At 41.6% G+C, this 21,793-nt stretch overlaps 1 protein-coding gene across 4 annotated transcripts in view; it reads right to left on the bottom strand.

The window, feature by feature from the left end:
* Nucleotides 1–6,053: 6,053 nt before the first annotated feature.
* The window catches only part of HELZ (helicase with zinc finger), an 85,823-nt gene continuing 70,083 nt past the window's right edge, over nt 6,054–21,793 (bottom strand). For 3 of the 4 annotated variants that reach the window (XM_038156955.1, XM_038156953.1, XM_038156956.1), the window contains 9 exons: nt 21,494–21,545; nt 20,495–20,688; nt 17,903–18,110; nt 17,342–17,418; nt 16,562–17,138; nt 15,939–16,179; nt 14,267–14,780; nt 11,168–11,420; nt 6,054–7,668 (listed from right to left, as the gene is read on the bottom strand). In XM_038156955.1, the coding sequence (XP_038012883.1) occupies nt 7,337–7,668; nt 11,168–11,420; nt 14,267–14,780; nt 15,939–16,179; nt 16,562–17,138; nt 17,342–17,418; nt 17,903–18,110; nt 20,495–20,688; nt 21,494–21,545 (2,448 nt within the window). In that variant the 3' untranslated portion in view covers nt 6,054–7,336. The remainder of the gene's footprint in view (nt 7,669–11,167; nt 11,421–14,266; nt 14,781–15,938; nt 16,180–16,561; nt 17,139–17,341; nt 17,419–17,902; nt 18,111–20,494; nt 20,689–21,493; nt 21,546–21,793) is intronic. The other variant, XM_038156954.1, reaches the window with a different exon arrangement.

Genomic DNA, 21,793 nt, shown 5'->3' with positions numbered 1-21,793 from the left:
CACCAGGGTGGCTGACCTTGGGTTGGGACATCCAAACCTACACAGCAAAGATTAATCCAAGCAGAGCAGCTGGCAGAAAGAACAGCATTCCCAGCTCAGCCAATCTCATCATCATCCTCATCATCACCTCAGCCATGCCACGGGTTGAGATAAGCAAGTTTTGGGGACAGGGGTCTGAGTTCCTCACCCTACACTGAGCAGTGGCACGTCCTGTGTCCCTGGGAAGCCCTTCACTCATCCACGCCTTCTCTCAAGTGCCATCCCTCTCCTTCAATACCTCTGCTGGGAGAAAGTAATTTCTAGGTGGGTTCTCATCCTGATGGGCCAACTTTTTACCCAGCCAAGATGCCACTCAGTCCCCTTCCTGATATTCAAGACATGCACATTTCAGACAAACACACCCTGGAGGGTCTCACCCATCTCCTGCACACTCCTGATTCGCCTCATCCAAGCCCCAGTGAGGGCAGTGGAAAGATTCCTGGTAAGTGCTGGGCTTTGGCCTGGATCCAAGGTTTTACAGCCTCTCTGGGATCACTTTACTCACGAGGCAGAGAAAACACACAGCTCATGGCATCGAGATCCTACACCCACAGCCAGAGCTCAGGCAGCTCAGCCAGATGCCTCCTAAAGCCCTTAAGACTCACTGAGTTTTATTCTCTTTCTGCTCCAGGCTAAGGCTTAGTGATCATTCCCTGCTCTGTATGGTCCCTGCTAGACTGAGCAGCACGTGGATAACTTCATTTTCTTCTTCCAGATATTAAGAACTGCTGAAAAGGGACCCATCCATTAAATCAGTCATTGGTATTCACGGTGGGAAGGGCTCTGCTCCTGCAGCAGGTTTGTTCTGCCAGAGCTGATAATGTGTTTTAAGAGAGTTAATAAAAGTAATTGGCCTTCATAAAGGAAAAGGAATATAATGTTGGAGGGGGGAGTTGTAACCAGTTTCAGTTTTCATTCTCTCAGCCGAGCAAACAGCAGGGAAGAGCCACCAGAACCTCAGGAACGTACCATGAAAATGTGAAGGAAATGTCCTCACCAGCAGGGAGTCACCAGAGCCAAAGAGGGATGGGAACCCAGCTGCTACACATCCAACAGGAGCACTCCTGGGTTTGGGACACAGCCAAAGAACCGAGTGGGAAACAGGCACCAGAGAGAGAGAGAGGCAAATCAATTTGCAGAACAAGGAACAAGCACCAGCCACCATGAAATCTCGAGCGTGAGCCTGCCACTACCAGACCCAGGGACACCTTCAGTCACGGGCCCCTTGGGAATTTGCCACTCCCTAATCCAAGACCAGTGCCTGTCCCCTCCCCAGAGAGCCACCCCAGGGCACTGCCCAAGCCACTGTGCTGAGCTTTGGGCTGCTCCAGTCTGCCACAGCCCGAGTGTTAAATCACAGTCAACGCAACAGAAGACGTGAAGGTTTTTGTTTATGTAAGATTTGCTGTGAGGTGTGGAGAGAATCTGCTTCCCTTGTTTTTAAATGCTGTGCTGTGTGAATTTAATGTGCAGAAAAGGTGTCAGACAAGCAACCCTGAAGAAGAAAACTGCCTGTTTAGCAGCAAGCTGAGCTCTTGAACACCCTTCACCTGCAACGAGGTTCTGCAGGCACAGCCCAGCACCAGCGGGTGGGGGGAGAAGAGCTCAGCACACAAGGCAGCACAGATGGGTGCATGAGAGAGGATTTCACCCAGAAATCCTGGCACACACCCCCATTTCTCCTTTAGTCCAAACCTGGAAAGAGCCAGCACATGCAGGATGCTCAGGTGTTTGATCACCCTGATCAAACTGTTTACAAAGGCACAGGTATTTACTAATTTACTTTATTTTTTCACTGAGGCATTTCCACTCTGTGACTTCCTTGTGGCCATCGCCTTTTTCTCCTCACTCAGAAACGATTTCCAGGAAGCCCCAAAGATCTGGGAATTTTCCCCCCTCCAATGAGATCCCTGGCCCTGCTGCAGAGGGACACTTTCTCACCTGGGCCTGCCAGCTCTGGAGGAACACATCTGATACAGGAGTCAGATGGAGCCCCTGGGCTCTGTCCAGAGCTGGGCAGTCACATGCCAGGAACCTGACCACAGTCAGAAACTGTTAGAGAATAAACCTCAGCCTAAACTTAATTTAAAGCGAGCTTCCTCTGTCCACAGTGGGACAGTGCCCCTTGGAACACTGCATTACTTTATAACTTAACTACAGGAGCATCAGGCTGCTCTGTACCATAAAACACACACAGCAGTGGGACCTGCTCTAAAAGCATCCATTCCAATTATTTCCCCTTTCCATTGTCACCAAGGGACAAGAAAAGAGCGTCACAACTTTGTTTTGACTGAAGTAGAGGAAGAGATTGTCATTGCTTTGTGACACTTGATCGATGCTTGGGCTCCACTGAAGCTATTGAACATAAATTCAAGGCATGCAGACATCACACGTGCTCGCTCTGCATCAGACACTGAGCTGCTTTGCTGCTTTCTTCAAAGAAATGCAGAGAAGGGAATAAACTCAGATTTCTGGACTATTTTCTACATAACAGAACCAGCAGCACAATTCTGTTTGGCAAGGCTGCACTCCAGGCTGTGGCTCAGCTTCGTGCCCAGTATCCCCAGTCTCACTGGGAGCACCTCAGTGGCTTTACAGCTGGTCTTGTTGAGGTATTTAGCCTCCAGCAGGAAGCCAAGTCTTCTGGAAAAGGGACTGACAACATCTTTTAACCAGTCTTGGATAATTCATATCACTGAGCGTTCCGTAATTTGTCAGAAGCATCTATTAATCCTTAATGAGGTAAAAACTCCTCAACATTTCTCAGCTAAAGTTGCCAAAAAACCCCCACACCGAACTGACATTTCCATTGCTGCTGCTGCTGCAAATCCTTTTACTTCTCTTGAATGAAAGAAAAAAACAAATTTAGGAGGATTTAGCCCTTGCTCCCTGACACAGCCAGCAAAAAGAGACTGGCGCAAGTATTGCTACACCAACAGAAATAGCCCATATTTCATGTCAAGGAATACGATGTGCAAATTTTTATAGGCACCATAGATCATCACCATCTGTCTTGACAAGTTAATTGTCTGCAGTTTTTCTAAGAAAACTAGAACCTTTAAAAACTAACAAAACAAATGAGTTGAAGGATGATATGGGCAGAGCGTGGAGCACCGTGGGCTCACTGCCCTGGAAATGTGCAGGTTCTGATATGCCTTAGCTCAGTCTGAAAAGAAAATCTGGAGTGGTCAAACACCGCTCTTGGTGCTACTTATAGCACTGAGGTACTACAAACATAGCAAAAGAATTGCTTATGGAGCATGATCTCTGCAAAAAAAACCAGCTGAACTTGACAAATCTGGGAACAAAACATTAATTAATCAAAGCAGGGAATGGCACTCGCAGGGTTCGCAGTCAGACTCACATCCTGCAAAGGGTCAGCAACACCACAGCCCATACAATTAAAAATCCAGGACAAACTGTATTAGATGACAGCCTCCAGGAGAAAATATGGATGCTGGGGCCTTGGTTCTAAGCAGCCAGCTTTATGCCAAACGGCAATTGAAGAGCTGTCCTGTGGAAACACTGAAAGCTGCCACGTAAGCACAAAGGGGGAAGGAGGGGAATTGTCCCTGCGACCCACTCTGGGCTCTGAGGAGCTGGCACTGCTGAGACACCTGAGACACACTGAAGCCATCCTGGGGACACCCACTGCCCTGCAGGGTGTTTCAGAGGGACACCAGCACACCATGGAGGGCCCCCAGCTGCCAGAGCACTGATGAAGAGAGACAGCAACGTGCCCCAAAACCTCTTCCCGAGCCTGCTGGGTCCTTCGGGACAGACTGGCAGCTGCAGGACCAGGGCCAGGACAACCCAGGCTGGGGACAAGCACAGCCACATCCCACAGCATAACCCAGGACATAGGCATAACCAGGACACCACGGGCAGGTGCTGCAGCATCAGGAGGTGGGAATGTTACCTCAGAATGCAGCTCCAGGTCAGGCTGAGCTCGCTGCAGAGCAGCATCACCTCCGGCTGCTCCTGACGTAGGATGGCCAAGGGGAAAGCTCAGAGTTTCATAAGAATTGAGTCCTCAACTACACACAGAAAAAAAACATTCTGCTGCATTCACTAAGTGGCTTTTTAAAGGGTGGAGGTTCTAACTGAATTGCAAAAAAATACTATTTTTCTTAGAATCCAAATAATTTTTTTTAAATCTTTCCCTTCATTCTTCCTTAGTTCTTATTACTTCACTGACAACCTCCCATGAGGCATCCAGATTTTTCTCAGCAAAAACTGGAATTAAAGAAAATAAAACCAGGAATTATACTTGATATCAAATACAAGCTTACTAAATTTAGATCTGTCATTTAAATTTACAACAGACAGCAACGGGGGGTTCATTCCTGGACAAAAAAGCATGGGATTTGGCACTAACAGAAGCATAAAAAAGTCAAGGTGCCAAATAGCCAGTGGATGCATATGGCCCAGCCCCCACTCATCTCCCCCAAAGTGAGATAATTTACACCAACTCAATTTTGAATTTTCCCTGTAATTGCAACAGGTCCATATTTACAGTGCAGCCTGAGCAATGCCCACTGGAGCCATCTGTAAGGCTTAATTCCATTTGAACAGGACTTTGACTGGAGCCCTAAGAGAGCTGAAAATACAGTTTTGGGGTTTTCTAAACATGACTTCAATAAACATTGGATAATTTGTTCCAAAAACCAAAGATCTCACTCAGGGCTGTATATGTGACATACAATGGCCAGGCAAGACATTTCAAAAATATATAATCTTTTGGAAAAAAAACTAACTTTAAGAAATCCAAATGATTCATGCCAAAGCTGTTAAGTCAGATTATCTCTATCATATCATTCTCAAATTCCTGGGTGAGAGCATTTATGAAAATTTAGCACCAAAACCAGCTGGGGTCCTCATAAAGTTAAAGAACTGAAATTCTAAATCAGAGAGAAAATGGGATTTTATCTGTAATATTTTCAGTGTAGATAAAATACCAGTGTAAAACAGAATAAAATGTGGTGAGATGCGACCATCTCCCCCTTAACTGATTGACAGATAACAGTAAATTAACAAGTGATGTTTATTAGTTTAATATTCAATATTAAATGGTGAACAGAATCAAAAGGCTGCTCCATAGAACTGAGTGACTTTGAAACCCCTGAAATTACAAAATGCTGACTTGGGGACGTGAAGTGCTTTGGATCCATCTCTGCTCTGCCAGTCCTGATCCTCCCTCCACTGGATCCCACCTCAGCTCTGCCAGTGAATTTCCCATTCCTGCAGCCAGCAGCTTGGCAAAAACCCATTTAACAGCAGCTTTGCTTGATTCAAGGTTGCAGAATTTGGCCTCTCCTCGTTTTTGGGTCGTCTGGGTTCCATGCCCTGTGCTGAAGTGCTGAGCAGAACTTGGCAGGGGCTGTCCCCTCCCCAGCATTGTTTGTTTGGTATAACATTAGGAAATAAATTAAGGAGTTACACGAGCTTTGCTTTACAGCAAAAAGAAGGAAAAAAGTTTTCAGATAAGTTTCTGAATCATAACCCAGCAAAGATTTATAATAAAAAATTTATATGCAAACCTCTGCAGTGTACTGAGTTTAAATCAACCTCATTACATAATGACCCTTGTCTTAACACAGGAAGTCAAATGCAAAAAAAACAGAACCCGATTGATTGTAATTAGAGCAAAAATCTGATTGAACAGAGCAGAGCCACTGCTCCCCAGTAAGGTGTCCCATGGACAGCTGTAAAAATCTGAAATCACCCCCTCACAGCTCTAAAATTTCAATTCTCACAGGTAATAAGTGGAGGGATTCTGAACTACACCCAGCTCATCCTTGTAAACCAGTTCCCAGATTTAAAGTTACTTCAAGTGTAAAAGGAGGATTAAGGAGAAATAAAGGAGAAACTCTACAACCCCCCTCTGGAGCTCCCCGGCCACAAAGCAGGGACAGTGTGCAAGACCAGAAATTTTTATCTACAAAGTTTTTATCTTCTAAATTTTCATTCCCATTTGTTTCTTTAATTTTTTTTAATATCCCATAATTAATTTTTCAGACTGGATTCCTTAAGGGCCAGGTTCATGGAGATAAATAACCTGGGTAACCACTCTGATCCCCAGAAGATTTAGATTAATTTGGATACAGCTTTGACAAACATTAAATCTCTTCTTTAATGATGTTCCTCAAACAAAACAGTTAGCAAAATATCTGAATTTCCTTGTATAATGTCACATTTTAATGTAAACATCAAATAATGTACCAAAAGTTTTACCGGAAAAAAAAAAAAAAATTAAAGCGGCACAATTCTTTATACCACTGGAGAAGAGGGGAGGAAAAAGCCAGATTACAAACATTTACACATGCATAGTGGAAAAAAATTAAACAAACAAACAAAAATGTATTTTACTAAATTCACGCATTTTTTTAAAATAGTTATTAAATCTACTAAGCACCAACATACCTAAAAATTTATTTTCAGCTTCATGATTCATTTAAAAAACCTATCAAATTAACTTTTCAAACAAGCTTATATTATTAGCTTGTCCAAAAATAAAATGTAGAGTTTTTTTGGGTTTTTTGTTAATTTTTTTTCTTCTTTTTTCTATTTTTTTATTATTTTTTCAAAGTATACCAATACTTTTATCTGAATGCTTCCAAACAATGGCATAGGTGTCTGCAAAGAATGCCTTTACTTTACCCTACAGTGGATGGAAAATACAATACCACATCATACAGAATCTAAAACTATAAAAGTCTGAGAATGCAGCATCCCTTCACAAAAAAGCTGATAAAACTGAAATTATTTAGAAGATGCTGCACCTTTATTAAAAAAAAAATTAAATGAATTTAAGCAGAAATAACATACATTTTTACATTAACTGGCCATTTCTGGTACAGAAACCCAGCATAGTATGCTAATGTTATTGAATAAATGTAAATGCTACTTACAATCTTCTTAAATACAATTTAGACAAACTTTTTTTTTTCCTTTTTTTTCATTTTCCTTTTTTTTTCCTTTTTTCAAGTTGTACAGGTAATCTCTCAGCTGCTAGTTTAATGCAACATATCATTAACATTACACAAATTAAAAAATAACACGTGTGTGTCTTCCTACAGAAAAGCTTCCAAAAACCCGACCCACATCCAAAAATGCAAAATAATGGAATATAATTAAAAAAAAAAATTAGTTGCAAGTCTAGCAGCAAAGCAATTAAGTGAGGATATATTTACCAATATAAACAAAGGGAATATTTGCAACTACAGGTGAAGCCCCAACTATCTTAGATCTACCGACACAAATAAAAATTAAATTCTCTCTAAAAAAAATAATCTGATTATTTAAAATAGGAGTAAAAGCCATTGCTACCTGATGAACTACCTAGGCTAAGTTCCTGAAACAAGGACAGGGGGTCGCTGTTCTTTTTTGTCTGCTCAGGAGGAGGTTTGGGCTTGGGGGGAGCCCGCAGAGCGCTGGCGTAGGACATGACGGGTTTGGTGCCGCCCGCGGGCTGGGGGCTGCTGCTGTTGGACTCCACCAGCTGCTTGTTGGGCATCAGAGGGGGGAACTGGCCCAGATGCTGGAGCACGTTGTAGTTGAAGGAGTTGGAGAGTTGGATGTTCTCAGCCTTCAGGTGTTCCTCCGGGGGCTTGGCCGCCTTCGGGGGAGCTGCGAAGGAGAAACCGGAGTTGGAGCAAAGAACGGCTCTGACTCAGCCAATCCACCTGCAGCAAGCCCAAAGCCAGAGCTGCCACCACCCTCTGGTAACCTCCTCCCACACCACCCATCTGCTGTGTTTAGTCACTCTGGAAATGGAGTTCACAGAATGACACAATCCCAGGATGGGCTGGGTTGGAAGGGATCTCAAAGCTCATCCTGCTCCATCCCCTGCCACAGGCACCTTCCACCAGAGCAGCTTGCTCCAAGCCCCATCCAGCCTGGCCTTGAAGTGATCTAACTTCACTCCCAACTCTTGGAGCATGCAGCAGCAGCCTGCCATTACTGAGCACATCCTGCGTGTGTCTGTACCCTACAGCTGCAACCCCGAACCTGCAATTCCGCACAGCGGATTCTCCGGGTGCGCTGAAGGGAAGCTGCTTCCAAATGGGATCTACTCTAATTTAAGCACTTTATCCACTGAGACAGCACAAAGAGTATTTCATTCTTCTTGCTTTACAGCTTAATAGGCTAAAATTAAAATTTACAGCACCATATATAATTCATTCTCCAACAGCAATTCAGAGTCCTGAATGCCAACCAACTAATTATTGGTATTTCAGGCTGAATGCAATTCTTGCTAATTGATATGTTCTTGCTCCACATTTAACAACTCCTGTAACTATCAGAAAAAATGGTGCTTTAAAACATAGGTATAAAACTGCTTTCAAATGAATTTCCTGAATCCTAATGAGGTCCCTTACTTTTGTCTGGAGAATTCTGCTGTCTTGCACAGCCAGAGAGACACTACACTGAAACACAGCTCCATGTTCTATCTGCAACAGTCTAGGAACTGGGCAACAGATACATTCTGTGATTGTTTCAGTCTTTAATCATATAATGTCATTTTTAAAGTGCATCTACAAAAACGTAACACCAAATGAGTGCAAAAGTAGAAAAACATAAAGTTTCTCACTGGAAGGGTCACACACAGGCTTCTGTTTTTTATAGAGCACTCAAAAAAAAAACCAAAAAACAAACAATAAAAAACCAAAAACAAAACCAAAAAAACCCAACAACCCCAAAACCAACCCATAGAAGAATGGATATGGAAAGAACACAAGCAAAGCAATTTTGCTAGGGTTGCTATGATTCAACAAAAAACAAACAACCCAGAACATGAGCAAAAAACCTCCCAAAATAACCACAGCACTCAAGAGAAGACAAGTAATGACAAGCAGGGCCAGAGGTGAAAGCTGTGTGTGGTAGAGGTGTCTAAGAAAAGGAAAAATATGAAATACACATCTTGAATGAGAACTTAAATAATTTTCTTTCCACCAACAGAAAAAGCAATGCATATCAAACTCTCAAATTGCAATTTTGGGAAGAGCCTGAATAGAACAAGCCAGAGGAATTGACAGCAGCTCTTCCTATGCTGCATGAACCCCTCCTGACCCAGCCCAACACTGGTGCCACAGCCACTGCTGGTGTGCAGGAGATCAGCCCTTGAACAGTCTGGAGTCAGGGTCACTCCCTCTCAAGCAGCACAGGACTTTCACAGCATCACATTCTCATGGGGTTTTATTTCAGGGATAAAAACCAACAGTAACGAGAACAGTGCAGCTACTGGTCATTAACCCTTAGCTCTATAAAACACATTTGGGCTGTAAATATGATCACAGGCAGTGAGCTGTAAATGTGGAAAGCCACAGCAGCCATAAAATGGAGATGTGTTTGCATGAACCATTAGATATAGGGCTCTGTTTCAGATAAATTTATTGACAAAACAGAAACCATGCTTAACTACAATAAAAAACATTTCATTGCAAATGCAGTTACCAGTGAGAACTTGATATTTTCACTTAGAATTTAGTATTTGACAGCAAATGTGTGTATATGGTACTTTTTACATCCACATCTGTCCTCTGAGGACTTTACTCATGAACAGGTTCTCAAGCTTTTCATTAAAGCAAACAAATGTGGGACTGGCTGACCCCAACCCAAACATGCCAGAGTTCCTGAGATCCTCTTAGATAACCACAGAGTCTGCAGAGCAACTCTGTGTGAGCAATTCAGTGATGAATGCCACATAATATTGTGCATTCAGCTCCTTGATTTTCAGTAAAAATAGAAATAGATTGAAGGAGGTGCCCTGAGCCTGAAGCTTTGAACTTAGCATGAAAGATGTTGCCATAAATATGGGTTGGCAAAATAACATTTTCACATATTGGAAATTAAAAGGCACATTAGGAATTTAATTCTTGAGTGCTGTCACTGGTATAAAGAGCTTTTCTCATTCATTCTACTCTGCATGTTCCTACTTCAGAATTACTATGAAATTACAAGTTGTTTTACGTTTATAAAGTTTGGTGAAAAGCAATTAAATCTTTTAAGGCCAATAAAACCAGCTTATAAATATTTTTCCACATTATTAAGTGGTTTTAATATCCACACTGGAATACTGTTTGCATTTTTATTAATTTTGTTTTTAAATTACTACTGGAGATTCTTAAAGCAAAATCACAGGGAAGAAAATGTACTATCCTGGTAATATTGTTTTTCATAAACACAAGAAATACAGAAAACAGAAGAACTGCTCCAGCTCTCTCCTTGTAGCTTTTTTTCATCTCTGAAAAGTTAATTTAGTTTCTGTCTGCTCAATCAATCAGCACTGCTGCTACCACCAGGGAAGCCACATTCCACTGAGATTCTTCCACGGTGAGGGAGAATTCAAACTCGTCACTCCTTTGATGAAGTACCAGAATTTACTAGAGAAACGCTGAGAGCACTAATTCAGTTTATGTGTTGCTCCCTCAGACTGTAATACCAACACAAAATATCCCTGATTCTGGAAACAATCAATCTATCTTGCAAATAAATCCCACCAGTCACCTTAGCTCCCTCCAGCACAAATTGAAGCCACTGTAAGAGACTTTCTGGGTTTAGTGGAGCTTTTGGAGAAGACTAAGAAGCAGCAATGCCTTTTTAGCTGAAGAGCAGTGTCACTGTCGTATTTTCTGAAAAATCCCCTTGCCCAGGATTTCTCTCCTGGGAACCTAAGAAGACTCAGAGAAAAAGAAAAACAATATTATCTCATTTGCTTCTCCTGTGTTTTGCTGCTTTGGAATGTGGTTGGAGATTGTTTATCCAGCAATTGTTTTGACTCAATGACCAATCATGGCCAGGCTGTGTTGGGACTATGGAAGGAGTCACAAGTTTTTCATTATTATCTTTTAGCCTTCTTAAGTATCCATTCTTTATTCTTTAATATAGTTTTAGTATAGTATTCTTTAATATATTCTAGTATCATAAAATAATAAATTAGCCTTCTAAGAACATGGAGTCAGATTCATCATTCCTCCCAACGATGGGGGACCCCAAAAATACCACAGAGCAGCATGTTACCAAGAAACGGGATTATTCCAAGCAAACCTGTAACAACTGAAATAAATATTTCAAAAATCTTTGCTTAGACTGGCTTTGGGAAAGGAGCAGCTGCAGCTGTACCCACCTAGCAGCTCCCGGGGTGGAACAGCTCTGCTGGCTCCGTTGCATGGAATGTTTGGGTACGGGGCAGAGGAGGAGGAGTTCACCCACAGCTCAGGGGAGGAGTAGTTGAAGGATGACTGGTTACTGTGGTCCTGAAGCTCTTTACACTGACCAAGACTGTCTTGAGGAGTGCTTAATTCTTCAGAACAAGCCTGGACTGAACTAGAGGAAATTCTTCTTTGGTACAACGGCCTGCCTGGTCCTCTTGGTTCATACTGCGAACAAAAAAGAAAAAAAAAAACCAAACAAATCATAAAATAGCCTTTTGCTCTTTTGATTCAACTGCATGTATCAGACACCATTTTCCCATTCAATATTTTCCCTGAAATGTCTTACCAAAAACCCTCTAGTTCTTTGCATTTCCAAAATACTAACACATTTCAAGTTATATGTTGCATACTGCAGTCACTGATAATGCTTTTTGATCATACAAAATAGAGAATTTTAAATTTAAGTTTAAATTTTAAGTGCAAAGAACATCAACTGGGATTTCTTAATTCTTATCAGCCTTTATATCTCACACTCTTACGTGGGCGTTGGATCACACAGTGAGAAGGAAGATACCCAGCATTTAACAGATGAAGCAAAGGAAGCACAGAAACACAGAAGAGCAAGAAAAAAATGTTCTTACAATGCAGTCAGGGAAAAAATGGCTTTTCCTTTTCCAAAGGATAAATTAGTGACTCGTACACCAGGATCTGGGTAAGCAGGATACATTTGTATACTGGATTTTGTACATACAAAACAAATGCTCTGGAGAAGCAAGTGCCCTCAGGAGAAATAATGCAGAGAATTTTATCTGAAACCACAGAAATTACTTGCTTCCATAAACCCTGTAGATCATGTAGATGAAAACGGCAGGAGCTCCATCAATTAACCTGTGGGCTTCAAGAGTTCAGATTTAAGGGCCCTCTAAGCTTTCTCAAGATTCAAAGCAAGTCTGTTGTATTATAGTTTATTTTTAACAATAAATACAGTATTTACACCCATGTGCACTGACTAACAAAGGCACCAATAACAGAAAAGTCATGCAGGTAATCTAGACTTGGTAAAGGGGGAAAAAATCCTAATGAAATTTCACAAGAAATTAGCTAAACAAACATCAAATAACTTGCTTGCAGAGTCCAACTATTGTTACTATATCATCTACAAAATATAGACAGGAGAAAAAAGTGCATGAAAGGAAACCTCTTATTATATATCTTGTATCTTATTTCTGTCGCCACAATCAAGGGATCAACACTTGGATATTCTGACAATCCACTCCCCTAAGGAAATTCTTCAACAACAAAACAAACAAACAAAAATTCATAAATTACTGCCTAAATTAACCCAAAAAGTATACATTCATTGAGTTTAAAAGGGCTATTTGGGTAAGCAATCAAGAAATTATCAAAGTTCTGGACACTTGCAAGTACAGAACCATACAGAATAACTCCAGTACTCCCTTTGATGTGCAGTGCAGATCTGGTCTGACTAAACACATGCAAAAGCTTTCAAGTATCAAGTCAATTAACAGCTTTATAAGTAGTGATTGAGGAAACAGTTTAGTAAGGATACCAGAAGTCAAGAAATCTGCCCTGACAAGTGCCTTGTCTGAGGGATGTCTGTCGAAAATACACCTAAAACCCCACTTTGATTTCTTTGTGCATTCAGTCCTTCCTACCAGCTGAAGAAGCAGTTTTGGAAAGTTTATAAGCAAGTCTTTGTCTTGTAACACTTTTACTGCATTTGGCATTTCTGTCACATATTTTGAAAGGAAGAAGAAATAAGAACTAAACTGAATTTGCACTAATTACATAAAGGCTCACTCTATTTGTCTTCAGATAGCAGGAACTGTCACAAGCTCTATAGGAATATTTATTGGTTTATTACTGCTGAAAAGCCATTGTTCCTACGTCCCGCTGTACTGACAGCATTAACTGTTGTCACAAAGTATTAGATTTTATACAGGGTGGTATGACTTAATGGAGTGAGACAGCAAATTTCTAAATGTCTATAAACTCAAACCTTACTACAGCTCTGGCTGGGCCTGAGGACTCCATTAACCTCTCTGGATCTGGGTAAGACAGAAATTTGTAAAATGCACTGAAATTCAATTTTAGTTATTTTTCTCAGGCTCATAAACTAAATATTTTCTGTTTTCAAAAGTTGATAAACAAATTAAATATGTATTGTGTGAGACAGCGATGAGCAAGGCTCCCTCCCCAGCTTCTGTAAAAACCTTAACAGAAATGCATCACAGAACAAGCCACTTATGTACAAATATTGGATTACATGCACTCAGTGAGAATATTAATTCTCACATTCCTGGAATGCAACCTGGCTCCAGGATACTCCGTGTTTGCACATCATACACTCCTCAGCACCTCGGATTCCAACAGGGATTAAAACCTCCTGTTCAAAATATGACCTATCCTAGCTGTGTGTGCTGTCTCACGCACCCTTAGAGCCCAGGACAAGAAAAGATGGAGAGGGACAGAGCCAGCTGTGTGTGGCAAGGTGTGCTGGAGCCAGCCTCAGGCAGCACAGCTGGATGTCTCTGATTTCCAACACACAGCCCTCAAAGTACAACATGGGATGGCTTCGTATCAAATTAATGCAGGCAGGGTGGGATTACGAAATCAGGTTTTGGACTATGTTGGAACAACTCTACAGCTGGAACAGAGCTCTACAGATGGAACTCAAGCACATTCACAGCTCAACACTGAGTCAACTGGCTGGGTGATCCCAGCTGACTGACCAGAGCTTCCACCTGGGCTGTGGTTGATTTTCACTGCAGATAAATGGCACGCAGACACACAGCAACAACTGCATGAAAACTCAGAGTAACGTTCCAAAAGCCAAGGCTTCCCAGTGAGCAGAGAAAACGTTACACCTACAGCAACAAGAACCACGGATCTGCTCAGGGAGAACAGCAGAGACGCAGAGAACGATTCCACCTCACAGAAATTCCCACCGTGAGCTTTTAATGCGTGAGGTGTTTTGCATTCATGACCACTTCACAACCTAATTTGATATTACAAGAACAGGACAAGTGCAGAGCAGACAGAACACCCACCTCTTCTAAGCTGTGGAGCGAAGAAGCAGAAACTGCTCGAGATGCGAGTGGATGAAATGGCTCCTGACCGACTGCGTGCTGATGATTCTGGATTTGTATAAAAGGGCTTTGCTGCGACCTGTGGGGCAATGGAGGTATTCCATAGTGAAAGCCCTGCCCCAGGAGGTGATTCTGCTGTAGGTTAGCGTAAGTCCAGGACCCATCAGGTTGCAGGTATTTCAAGGGAGACGGGGTTATGTGTTCGGATGGCATTGAGAAAGGGGGGTTGTACATTTGGGGTAAATGCTGCTGAAATGCTGGGTTAGTGGGCAGTTCAATGTCTCTGCTGTTCTCAGTGAAGTTGGGGAAGTGGGCGCTGTGGTTGGAGTTGCAGGAAGGAGAAGGGAGTGCTGGTGGGCTCCGGGGCTGCACTTGTCTGTATTGCAACAGTCTCGACTGGGGGGGCGGCATCTCGGCGCCGTCCCGGCTCTCGCCTGGATCGCGGTGCGACAGCTCCCGGAGCAAGTCCTGGAATCTGCACGGACACAAGAAATGCAGCAAGGAAAGAGGAAAAAAAAAAAAGTTTTGCTGAAATCTTGCTCTTTCTGAGGTGCAGAAAACTCAGAGAACAGAACACTGAATTTAAATATTCTCATCTTTGCACTTGCTGACCCTAACTGCAAAGGATGTGACCGAGCAATCAGAAATTAGGCACAAGAGGATTAATTGGATGAAATACCCACCTGAATCATCTCAAAGTTTTAATAACTCTTGAGATTTCCTTTCCAGTCAGAAGAATCAATTTTTTGTTATCTCTTAAGAGACAACTAAAGGTAGGGATTTCCTGCTTTACTACACAAAGTAAAAAGTTCACATAGTTAAAGACAATTTGAACCCCTTTCAAGGCAAAAGCCAGAACAATCAGGGACTCCCCTCACTTGCACAGTATACTTCTAAACTTCTTCACAAGGTCAACTCAGTTCAGCACTTCAAAGAGTCAGCTAAGAGGTCATTTAGATGCTTTACCATGGCTGTAACAAACCAGATGGAAAAGAAAGCATAGTGGGAGATGACAGTAAACAGAGGCAATTTAAAAATCCAGCCTTTACAATATACATGATTAAAGTTGATGACCACTGGAACCATTTTTCTGTTGATGTTCAACAGCTTCCTTTCTGGCCGCCTAAAGCTCCATCTCAAATACAACCAATTTTTTTAAAATCTGCTTTTAAAGCAAAGGCTTTTTGAAAAGGAAGAAAAGTTCAGGTTTCACTGGGGAGCAGTGTTTAGGGAGGGGCTGTTTTGTTTCTTTTCAAGCACACAAATCTCAGACTGCTACTTCAAATTGAAGAATTTACAACTTAAATAGGCCTTAACTACACTCAGACACCTCTTTCATAAAAACACAAGGTTGTTACTCTCTATCCATTCCTTATTCCATAAATACAGCACTGAAAAGCTCCATAAAAATATTTTTCCACTACAGCTTTACTACCCAATATACTAACAGAATAAAGCATAACACATAATAAAAGCATAGTTGTAAGTCAGCCTGCCAGCCAACTATTTTAACCTTCATAATAACAGCAGCAAAAAGCAATACCTTTAAGTGCCTTGCACTTGATCACAGTGTTACAGATAGGTGCCCACTGCTTAATTTTACACAAGCTCTGATGACTCAGTAAACAAATACCTTGAATATGTTGCCTCTGTTTCATCTTCTGTATTACTGGCAAGTTTCCAGTTTGCCCTAACTTGCTGCTGTTGATGTAATCCAATTGGTTGCTGAGGAAGATGTGGTAGATGAGGATGGTGATGGTGTTGATATGGAATAGTGCCTTGACTGAGATAGGCATTATGTTCATTCCATTGCTGTAACCTGGCTTGTTGTTGCTGCCTTATTGTTTCCAAAGCTACATTTCCATGCATACGATCTATAAAAATAGTTTTAAAAAAAAATTTTATCTAATGCCCCTTTTTAAAGATCTTTATGTCAGAAAAAAAAAAAAAAAAAGAAAGAATACTTTTTATACAGTTTATTCCAGGGTCTATTATACACTAACTGCATTGCAGTGCATAACCTGGTTATTTAAATCATATGGAAAATCATATAAACATGAATCTTCTAATAAAGTGCTGAATATTCAAACATGCCTCAAGCAGCAAATTATGCTCAATGACATTACTTATGGAAACTAACCCAACAATGACCCAATTCAGAGCAATATGCCTGAAAAAGGTAAATACCTCCTTCATATTCACTTCAATGTAGTTATAATTGCACACTCTGAATTTAAATAAAGAAAAGTCACCTACCTAAAGTGTCCCCTAAGGGCATTCCTGATGGATTCTCTTCAATGAAGTTGTTCAAGTGGGTTGGCAGAACTGGGTTGTGCTGTGCAATAGGCCTCAAAGGATTATTGACTTCTTGTAACAGAGGTGGGGGGTGTTGCTCTGAAATCACAGCATCTACAGCAGGAGAATGTGGTCGGTGGGGAATGGGATTATTAAAAAAAGACTGGCTGGGGCCTGCCTGGAAAGCAGGGGAAAGCTGCGAAGGTGGTGGAGGCTGCTGATTCAAGTGATTATGCTGCTGAACTACCTGGCTCTGCTGGGGTGGCATTTGGTTGGGCTGTTCAGGCAAGTGATTTTGCTGTTGGCTTAAGAGGTTTTGCTGCTGCTGCTGCTGCTGCAGAGGGTAGGGCTGCCTCGGGATCTGGGAGAGGTGCTGGAAGTGGCGGTTGGGAACTGCGAACTGGGAGTGGGGTGGGGTCAGGTGCAGGTTCAGCTGCCTGGGGGTGGGGTTGTCTTTGCGATGGAATTTAGCATTGGGGTAACCAGCACTGGAACGGGACTCTGGGCTTCTCTGCTGAGGGTTTGCTTCTAAATCGACCTGCAAAAGGAGAGTAACAGGTTTTGAGAATTCTTATTTAAAAAATCGAAATAAAGACATGTTGGTTTGACTACATGAATGAATGACTAAACGTAATGATTAAATTCATTAAGTGACAGTATGAAATAAACAAACAAAAATGCCCAAATCCCCAAAAAATAAACAAACAAACCAAACCAGATACCCAGACAAGAGAAACCCACCTGCTTGGATTCCAGAGGTTTCTTCTCAGGTGTTCGAATTTTACTGATTTCAGGTCCAGCAGTGTTTTCACTTTTACCTAAAAATATTTACAAAATTATTTCGTTTCCATAGAAAAATTATTATTTGGGGATTTTTTCCCCCAGACACAGGAAAATTCACTCATTAGTGTGGCATTTACAGCACCACAGACATTTAATATCATCTACCTAAATAACACTTTCCCTTTAATCTCTACACTTTGTTCATTAATAACCACTAAGTAAGTAGTTCTTCCAACTTAATTGCAAATAACATCAGCAGTACTGTAGAAGGGAGATGGAACAATTACACCCTCAACACCCCTTCCCACCTCCCATTCCTTCTGAATCTCACAATATCCCAGTTATTCTATTTGTAATGGCAAATCCCAGGTTATCTCCCCCATCTGTGGATCCCTCGATTAGGGAGGAAAGGACCAAGGATAGAAAGGATGGAGGAAGGAAAGTCCTTTCCCCAACCCCATTTCAACCAGAAACTCCCCCCAGAGCAGAGCAGTTTGCAGAGCCACTCCAAGCACTCACCATTCCGAGTTTGTTCGTGCTGCTCCTTGTCCTGGTGTGGGAGCTGCTGCTGTCCTATGCTAACAGGGGAGTGGTGGCCCAGGCCATACGGGATCGGGGACCCTCGCCCATGTGCCTGTAACAGGTTCATGTTATATGCCATGGCTGCTTGGTGAGTAATGAGGCGAGGGTCGACTGCAAACCTACCCTGATACCCCGTCCACGGTACCTATGTGGTAAACAAAAATTAAAATAAAAATTAAAAATTAAAAAAAAAAAAGAAAAGAGAGAGATGTGATCTGTTAAGATACATTAAATTAAAGGCAGTCATAGCAAGCACGCTGATATTAGGTCAGTGACAAGAGCTTTGCAAGCACCAGATGACCTGACACACTTATACACAACTACAGTTGGTGCTGGGAGGGGAGAGCTGTAAGGGCAGGCAAAACAAGGGCACAGATTTTTGAGAACCTTGGGCAAAAATTTTTCTATCGAAACCCATTCTTGTTTCAGTGGTTTTGAAGTCCAGAGAGAAAAGACTGATGGACAAATTATAGTTTAATAAACTTCAAATTAAATCCTTCTCTATTAAATAGAAATGGGTGAAGTTCAAGCAAATACAAAGTCCTTTCTCCTGGCAGCTACGAGACATTGGGCTGTGGCTCAGGGGGGACAAAGACAGAAGCCTCAATGATGAGGACCAGACCTTGCAGCACCCAGTGGATTCTGGGCCACAGCAGGAGGGGCTGTGCCCACCTCTGCACCCACGGGACACTCAGTGAAGTTCCCAGGACTATTGGTAGAACCCAGAGAGTGCCCACAGGTGAGCAGTGACAGGCAACCACACTCCAAAGGGTCTGTGCTACGTGACATGTGTACTGCAGAGTCAAAGCTAAATCCATCTCCTGAAAGCAGCTACAAAATCAGGATTTTTTAGAATGGCTTCAACTTTATTCCTAAAAGGAATTGTAAGGAAGACAGCTCTGCATCAAATGAGTTCAAACTTGTCCCGTAGGGAATTTATTAAAAGAAGGGAAATCTATGAACAAGAGGAGAGTGCAGGGAAGGTCATCCCCAACACTGAGGCTGCCAAAGCATCCTTTAGTGATGGCAGCAGATAACGTCCTCCAGCTTTTACCTTGGCTATGGAAACTGCATTAAACAAAGACATCATTTTATCTTCCACGAACATAAACACATTTTACTTCAGTCCCTTACTGCTTGTTTCAAGTGTAACAACTTTCATCCAATTCTTTTCTTAAATTACTATTTGCCCTTGAAATGTGCACTTTGAACTTCAGCTTTAGGCTACTATTGCATCTGTACAACCCCAAATCACCTCCAAGCTTCTTTTCAAAAGTAGCAGTCTCATTAGTACCTCAGTCTTCCCACTTAATTATTTAAAAATCCATCCTCAGGGAAGGTGAGTTCAAAATACTTGTTTTTAATACATTTCTTTTGATTGGAAACACATAAAAAATATATTAACCTTGAAACAATAAGACAGAGCTTTTTAAATTACCTTGGTTTGATATTAATATAATGTGAGCAAGCATGACAAAGATACAGCTGCTGGCCTTCTTATTGCATTTAAATTTATCCATCAAATGCAGATCTCTAGTAAGCTTGGAAAAAGGAAAATTCCTTGGCCTAGCAAAGAAAACCAATTGACAGCTGCCAGCTGATCTAAGACACAAAACTGAATCTACAGCAAGTCCCCTGTTCAGCATCCATAGCCCAAATTACAACAGAGGACTCATAATTATTGGAAAAAAACCAAATTAGCTGTATTCCAACATTTAGCATTATGAATGGAATTAAACACATCTGCATGTGTGCGTTCCACATCCTTGCCACGGTCTTCAGGAGCTGTGTACAACACAGACATGCTACTCCACAAGCTTCTGCAGCCTTTGTTCTTTCCTTGCATTTTCCTCCTGAAATATGTTGACTGTGAAGGGTAAAAATAAAGCAGAGACTGCTTCTTTAATGTGTGCAAATTTTGGTGGGACAGTTTTATTTGTAATCCAAAATTCCATGCATAAATGTAGCCTAAAAGACCTGCTTAGAGATCTTCATTCTGTTCCCAAATGTCATTAAGGGAAGGGATTGGAGAGGAAACTGGTTCACTATGAGGTTCTGGAAGGGAAAAACATCCCATTATGCTTATTTTTCTTATCACTTCACTTCAGACACCTTGCACTGCAGACATCCAAAACTTGTAATTTAGGCTGTGTGACGCCAATAAAGAGAAACAAACTTGCTGCGAATCACTGAGGTCTCTCCAATGATTAAGAACTGAACCAGGCAAATAATTCAGAGGCAGGTGTCTCAAGTCAGATGAGACAGATTCCACTGGTGTGCCTAAAACACACCATATTACATGAACAAGAAATTGCTTTTAGTCTGCCTGGAGTTACTTGGGGGAGAAAAGCTTTCAGGCCCTTATTTTCTGGTCATCCTTTGCACTGCCACTCCTAAAGCCAGCAAAGCCCAGAGATTTGGAGTGCTGAAAGAAACCTGCAAGAAATTCACTATCTGATTTTGCCATACGTTTATGTGCACAAAATAACTGAGGTGGGGAGGGGGGAGAAACAGAAAATGAATTCTTACAGGCAAAGGCACAGACATGACCATATTTCCTCCATAGACAGCAGGTACATATAGAATACTTGTCCCAGTGTGTGGATCTATCCTTTGAACAGGACTTGGAGATTTCCCCAGATTGGGGTGAGGTCCCAGAGGAGGAGGGGGAGGAGTATATGCTCGGATAGGATTTCCAATTAGAACAGAAGGATTGGGCTGAACTGAAAATAAAGATAATAATAAAAGATATATACATACCAAAAAAAGAAGATTTATACACAAAAAGAACATGAAGATGACCATTTATTTATTTTTTCATCCTAACAGTGTCTATCTTTATAAAGTATGCATGCAACTCTCTAACAGCACAGGTCTGATGCACCAAGAGAAAGCATTAATCAAATCCTGTATTCCATTTCAAAAATTTGAAGAGGCAGAAAATACGAGTTGAGATACAGAGAAACAGGTAGCTGGTAAGTGCATTAATGAAAGAATGTCCCAAACCAATTAAATATGCTGACAGTCAGGGTGGCTGTAAGCACTGATCAAAAACTAAAATAACCCTTCTTTCTTTAGCACGGAAGACAAGCTCTAAACTAATGCTTTTCCAAATTAATAACAAAAATTATTCAGCTGCTGCATGCTACCTTGCAAAGGTATGATCAGTAATATCTGGATGTATGACAGCACAATTTAACTGCAAAGTACCTCAGAAAACAGTGCATGCAAAATAATGTCCAAATACCCTGGTACAGGGCTGTACATGATGAATTTCAAACACAGCTATTTTTTAAAGGCCAACAACTGTGTTTGTGTTAAAACTTGAAAATAAGTGCGCACAACACCTATAAAGGATGAGTCTCAGAAATACCAAATGTCCACTTAACAGTCTATGATCTGATTCCCACATGCAAACAACAAGTAAATGGCTTTCAAGCAGAGAAGAGACCAGATTCTCAATGTATGTCAAACTACTGTCAGCTTCACTGGGCTCAGGAATTCCCCAGGAACTGCAGAGGCACTCACCAATTCCATCAGGTGGGAAATGGTCATTCTGGTTATGATGATGGACCTTGCCCTTTAAAGGAAAAAAAACCAATAATAGTGATCTTTGCATTCTTACACAAACCAAAGCTTTTTATTTCAAGTGAACATGATAATTAAACCTAAAACAGAGTTTGAAAGGAGTCAACCCAACAGTTTATTCTTACACATTCAACCATCCAGTTCCACCACCTGCCTATGAATTCACAAAGCTGGACATAAAACACCCTTTATTCAATTAACCAGTGGGTCATTACAACTCCCTCTGGGAAAACCCTCTCC

The sequence above is a fragment of the Motacilla alba genome, chromosome 18 (genome assembly GCF_015832195.1).
Source record: "Motacilla alba alba isolate MOTALB_02 chromosome 18, Motacilla_alba_V1.0_pri, whole genome shotgun sequence".
Lineage (NCBI taxonomy): Eukaryota > Metazoa > Chordata > Aves > Passeriformes > Motacillidae > Motacilla > Motacilla alba.
The sequence above is the reverse complement of the archived record's forward strand: the minus strand, read 5'-3'. Positions and strand labels throughout refer to the sequence as shown.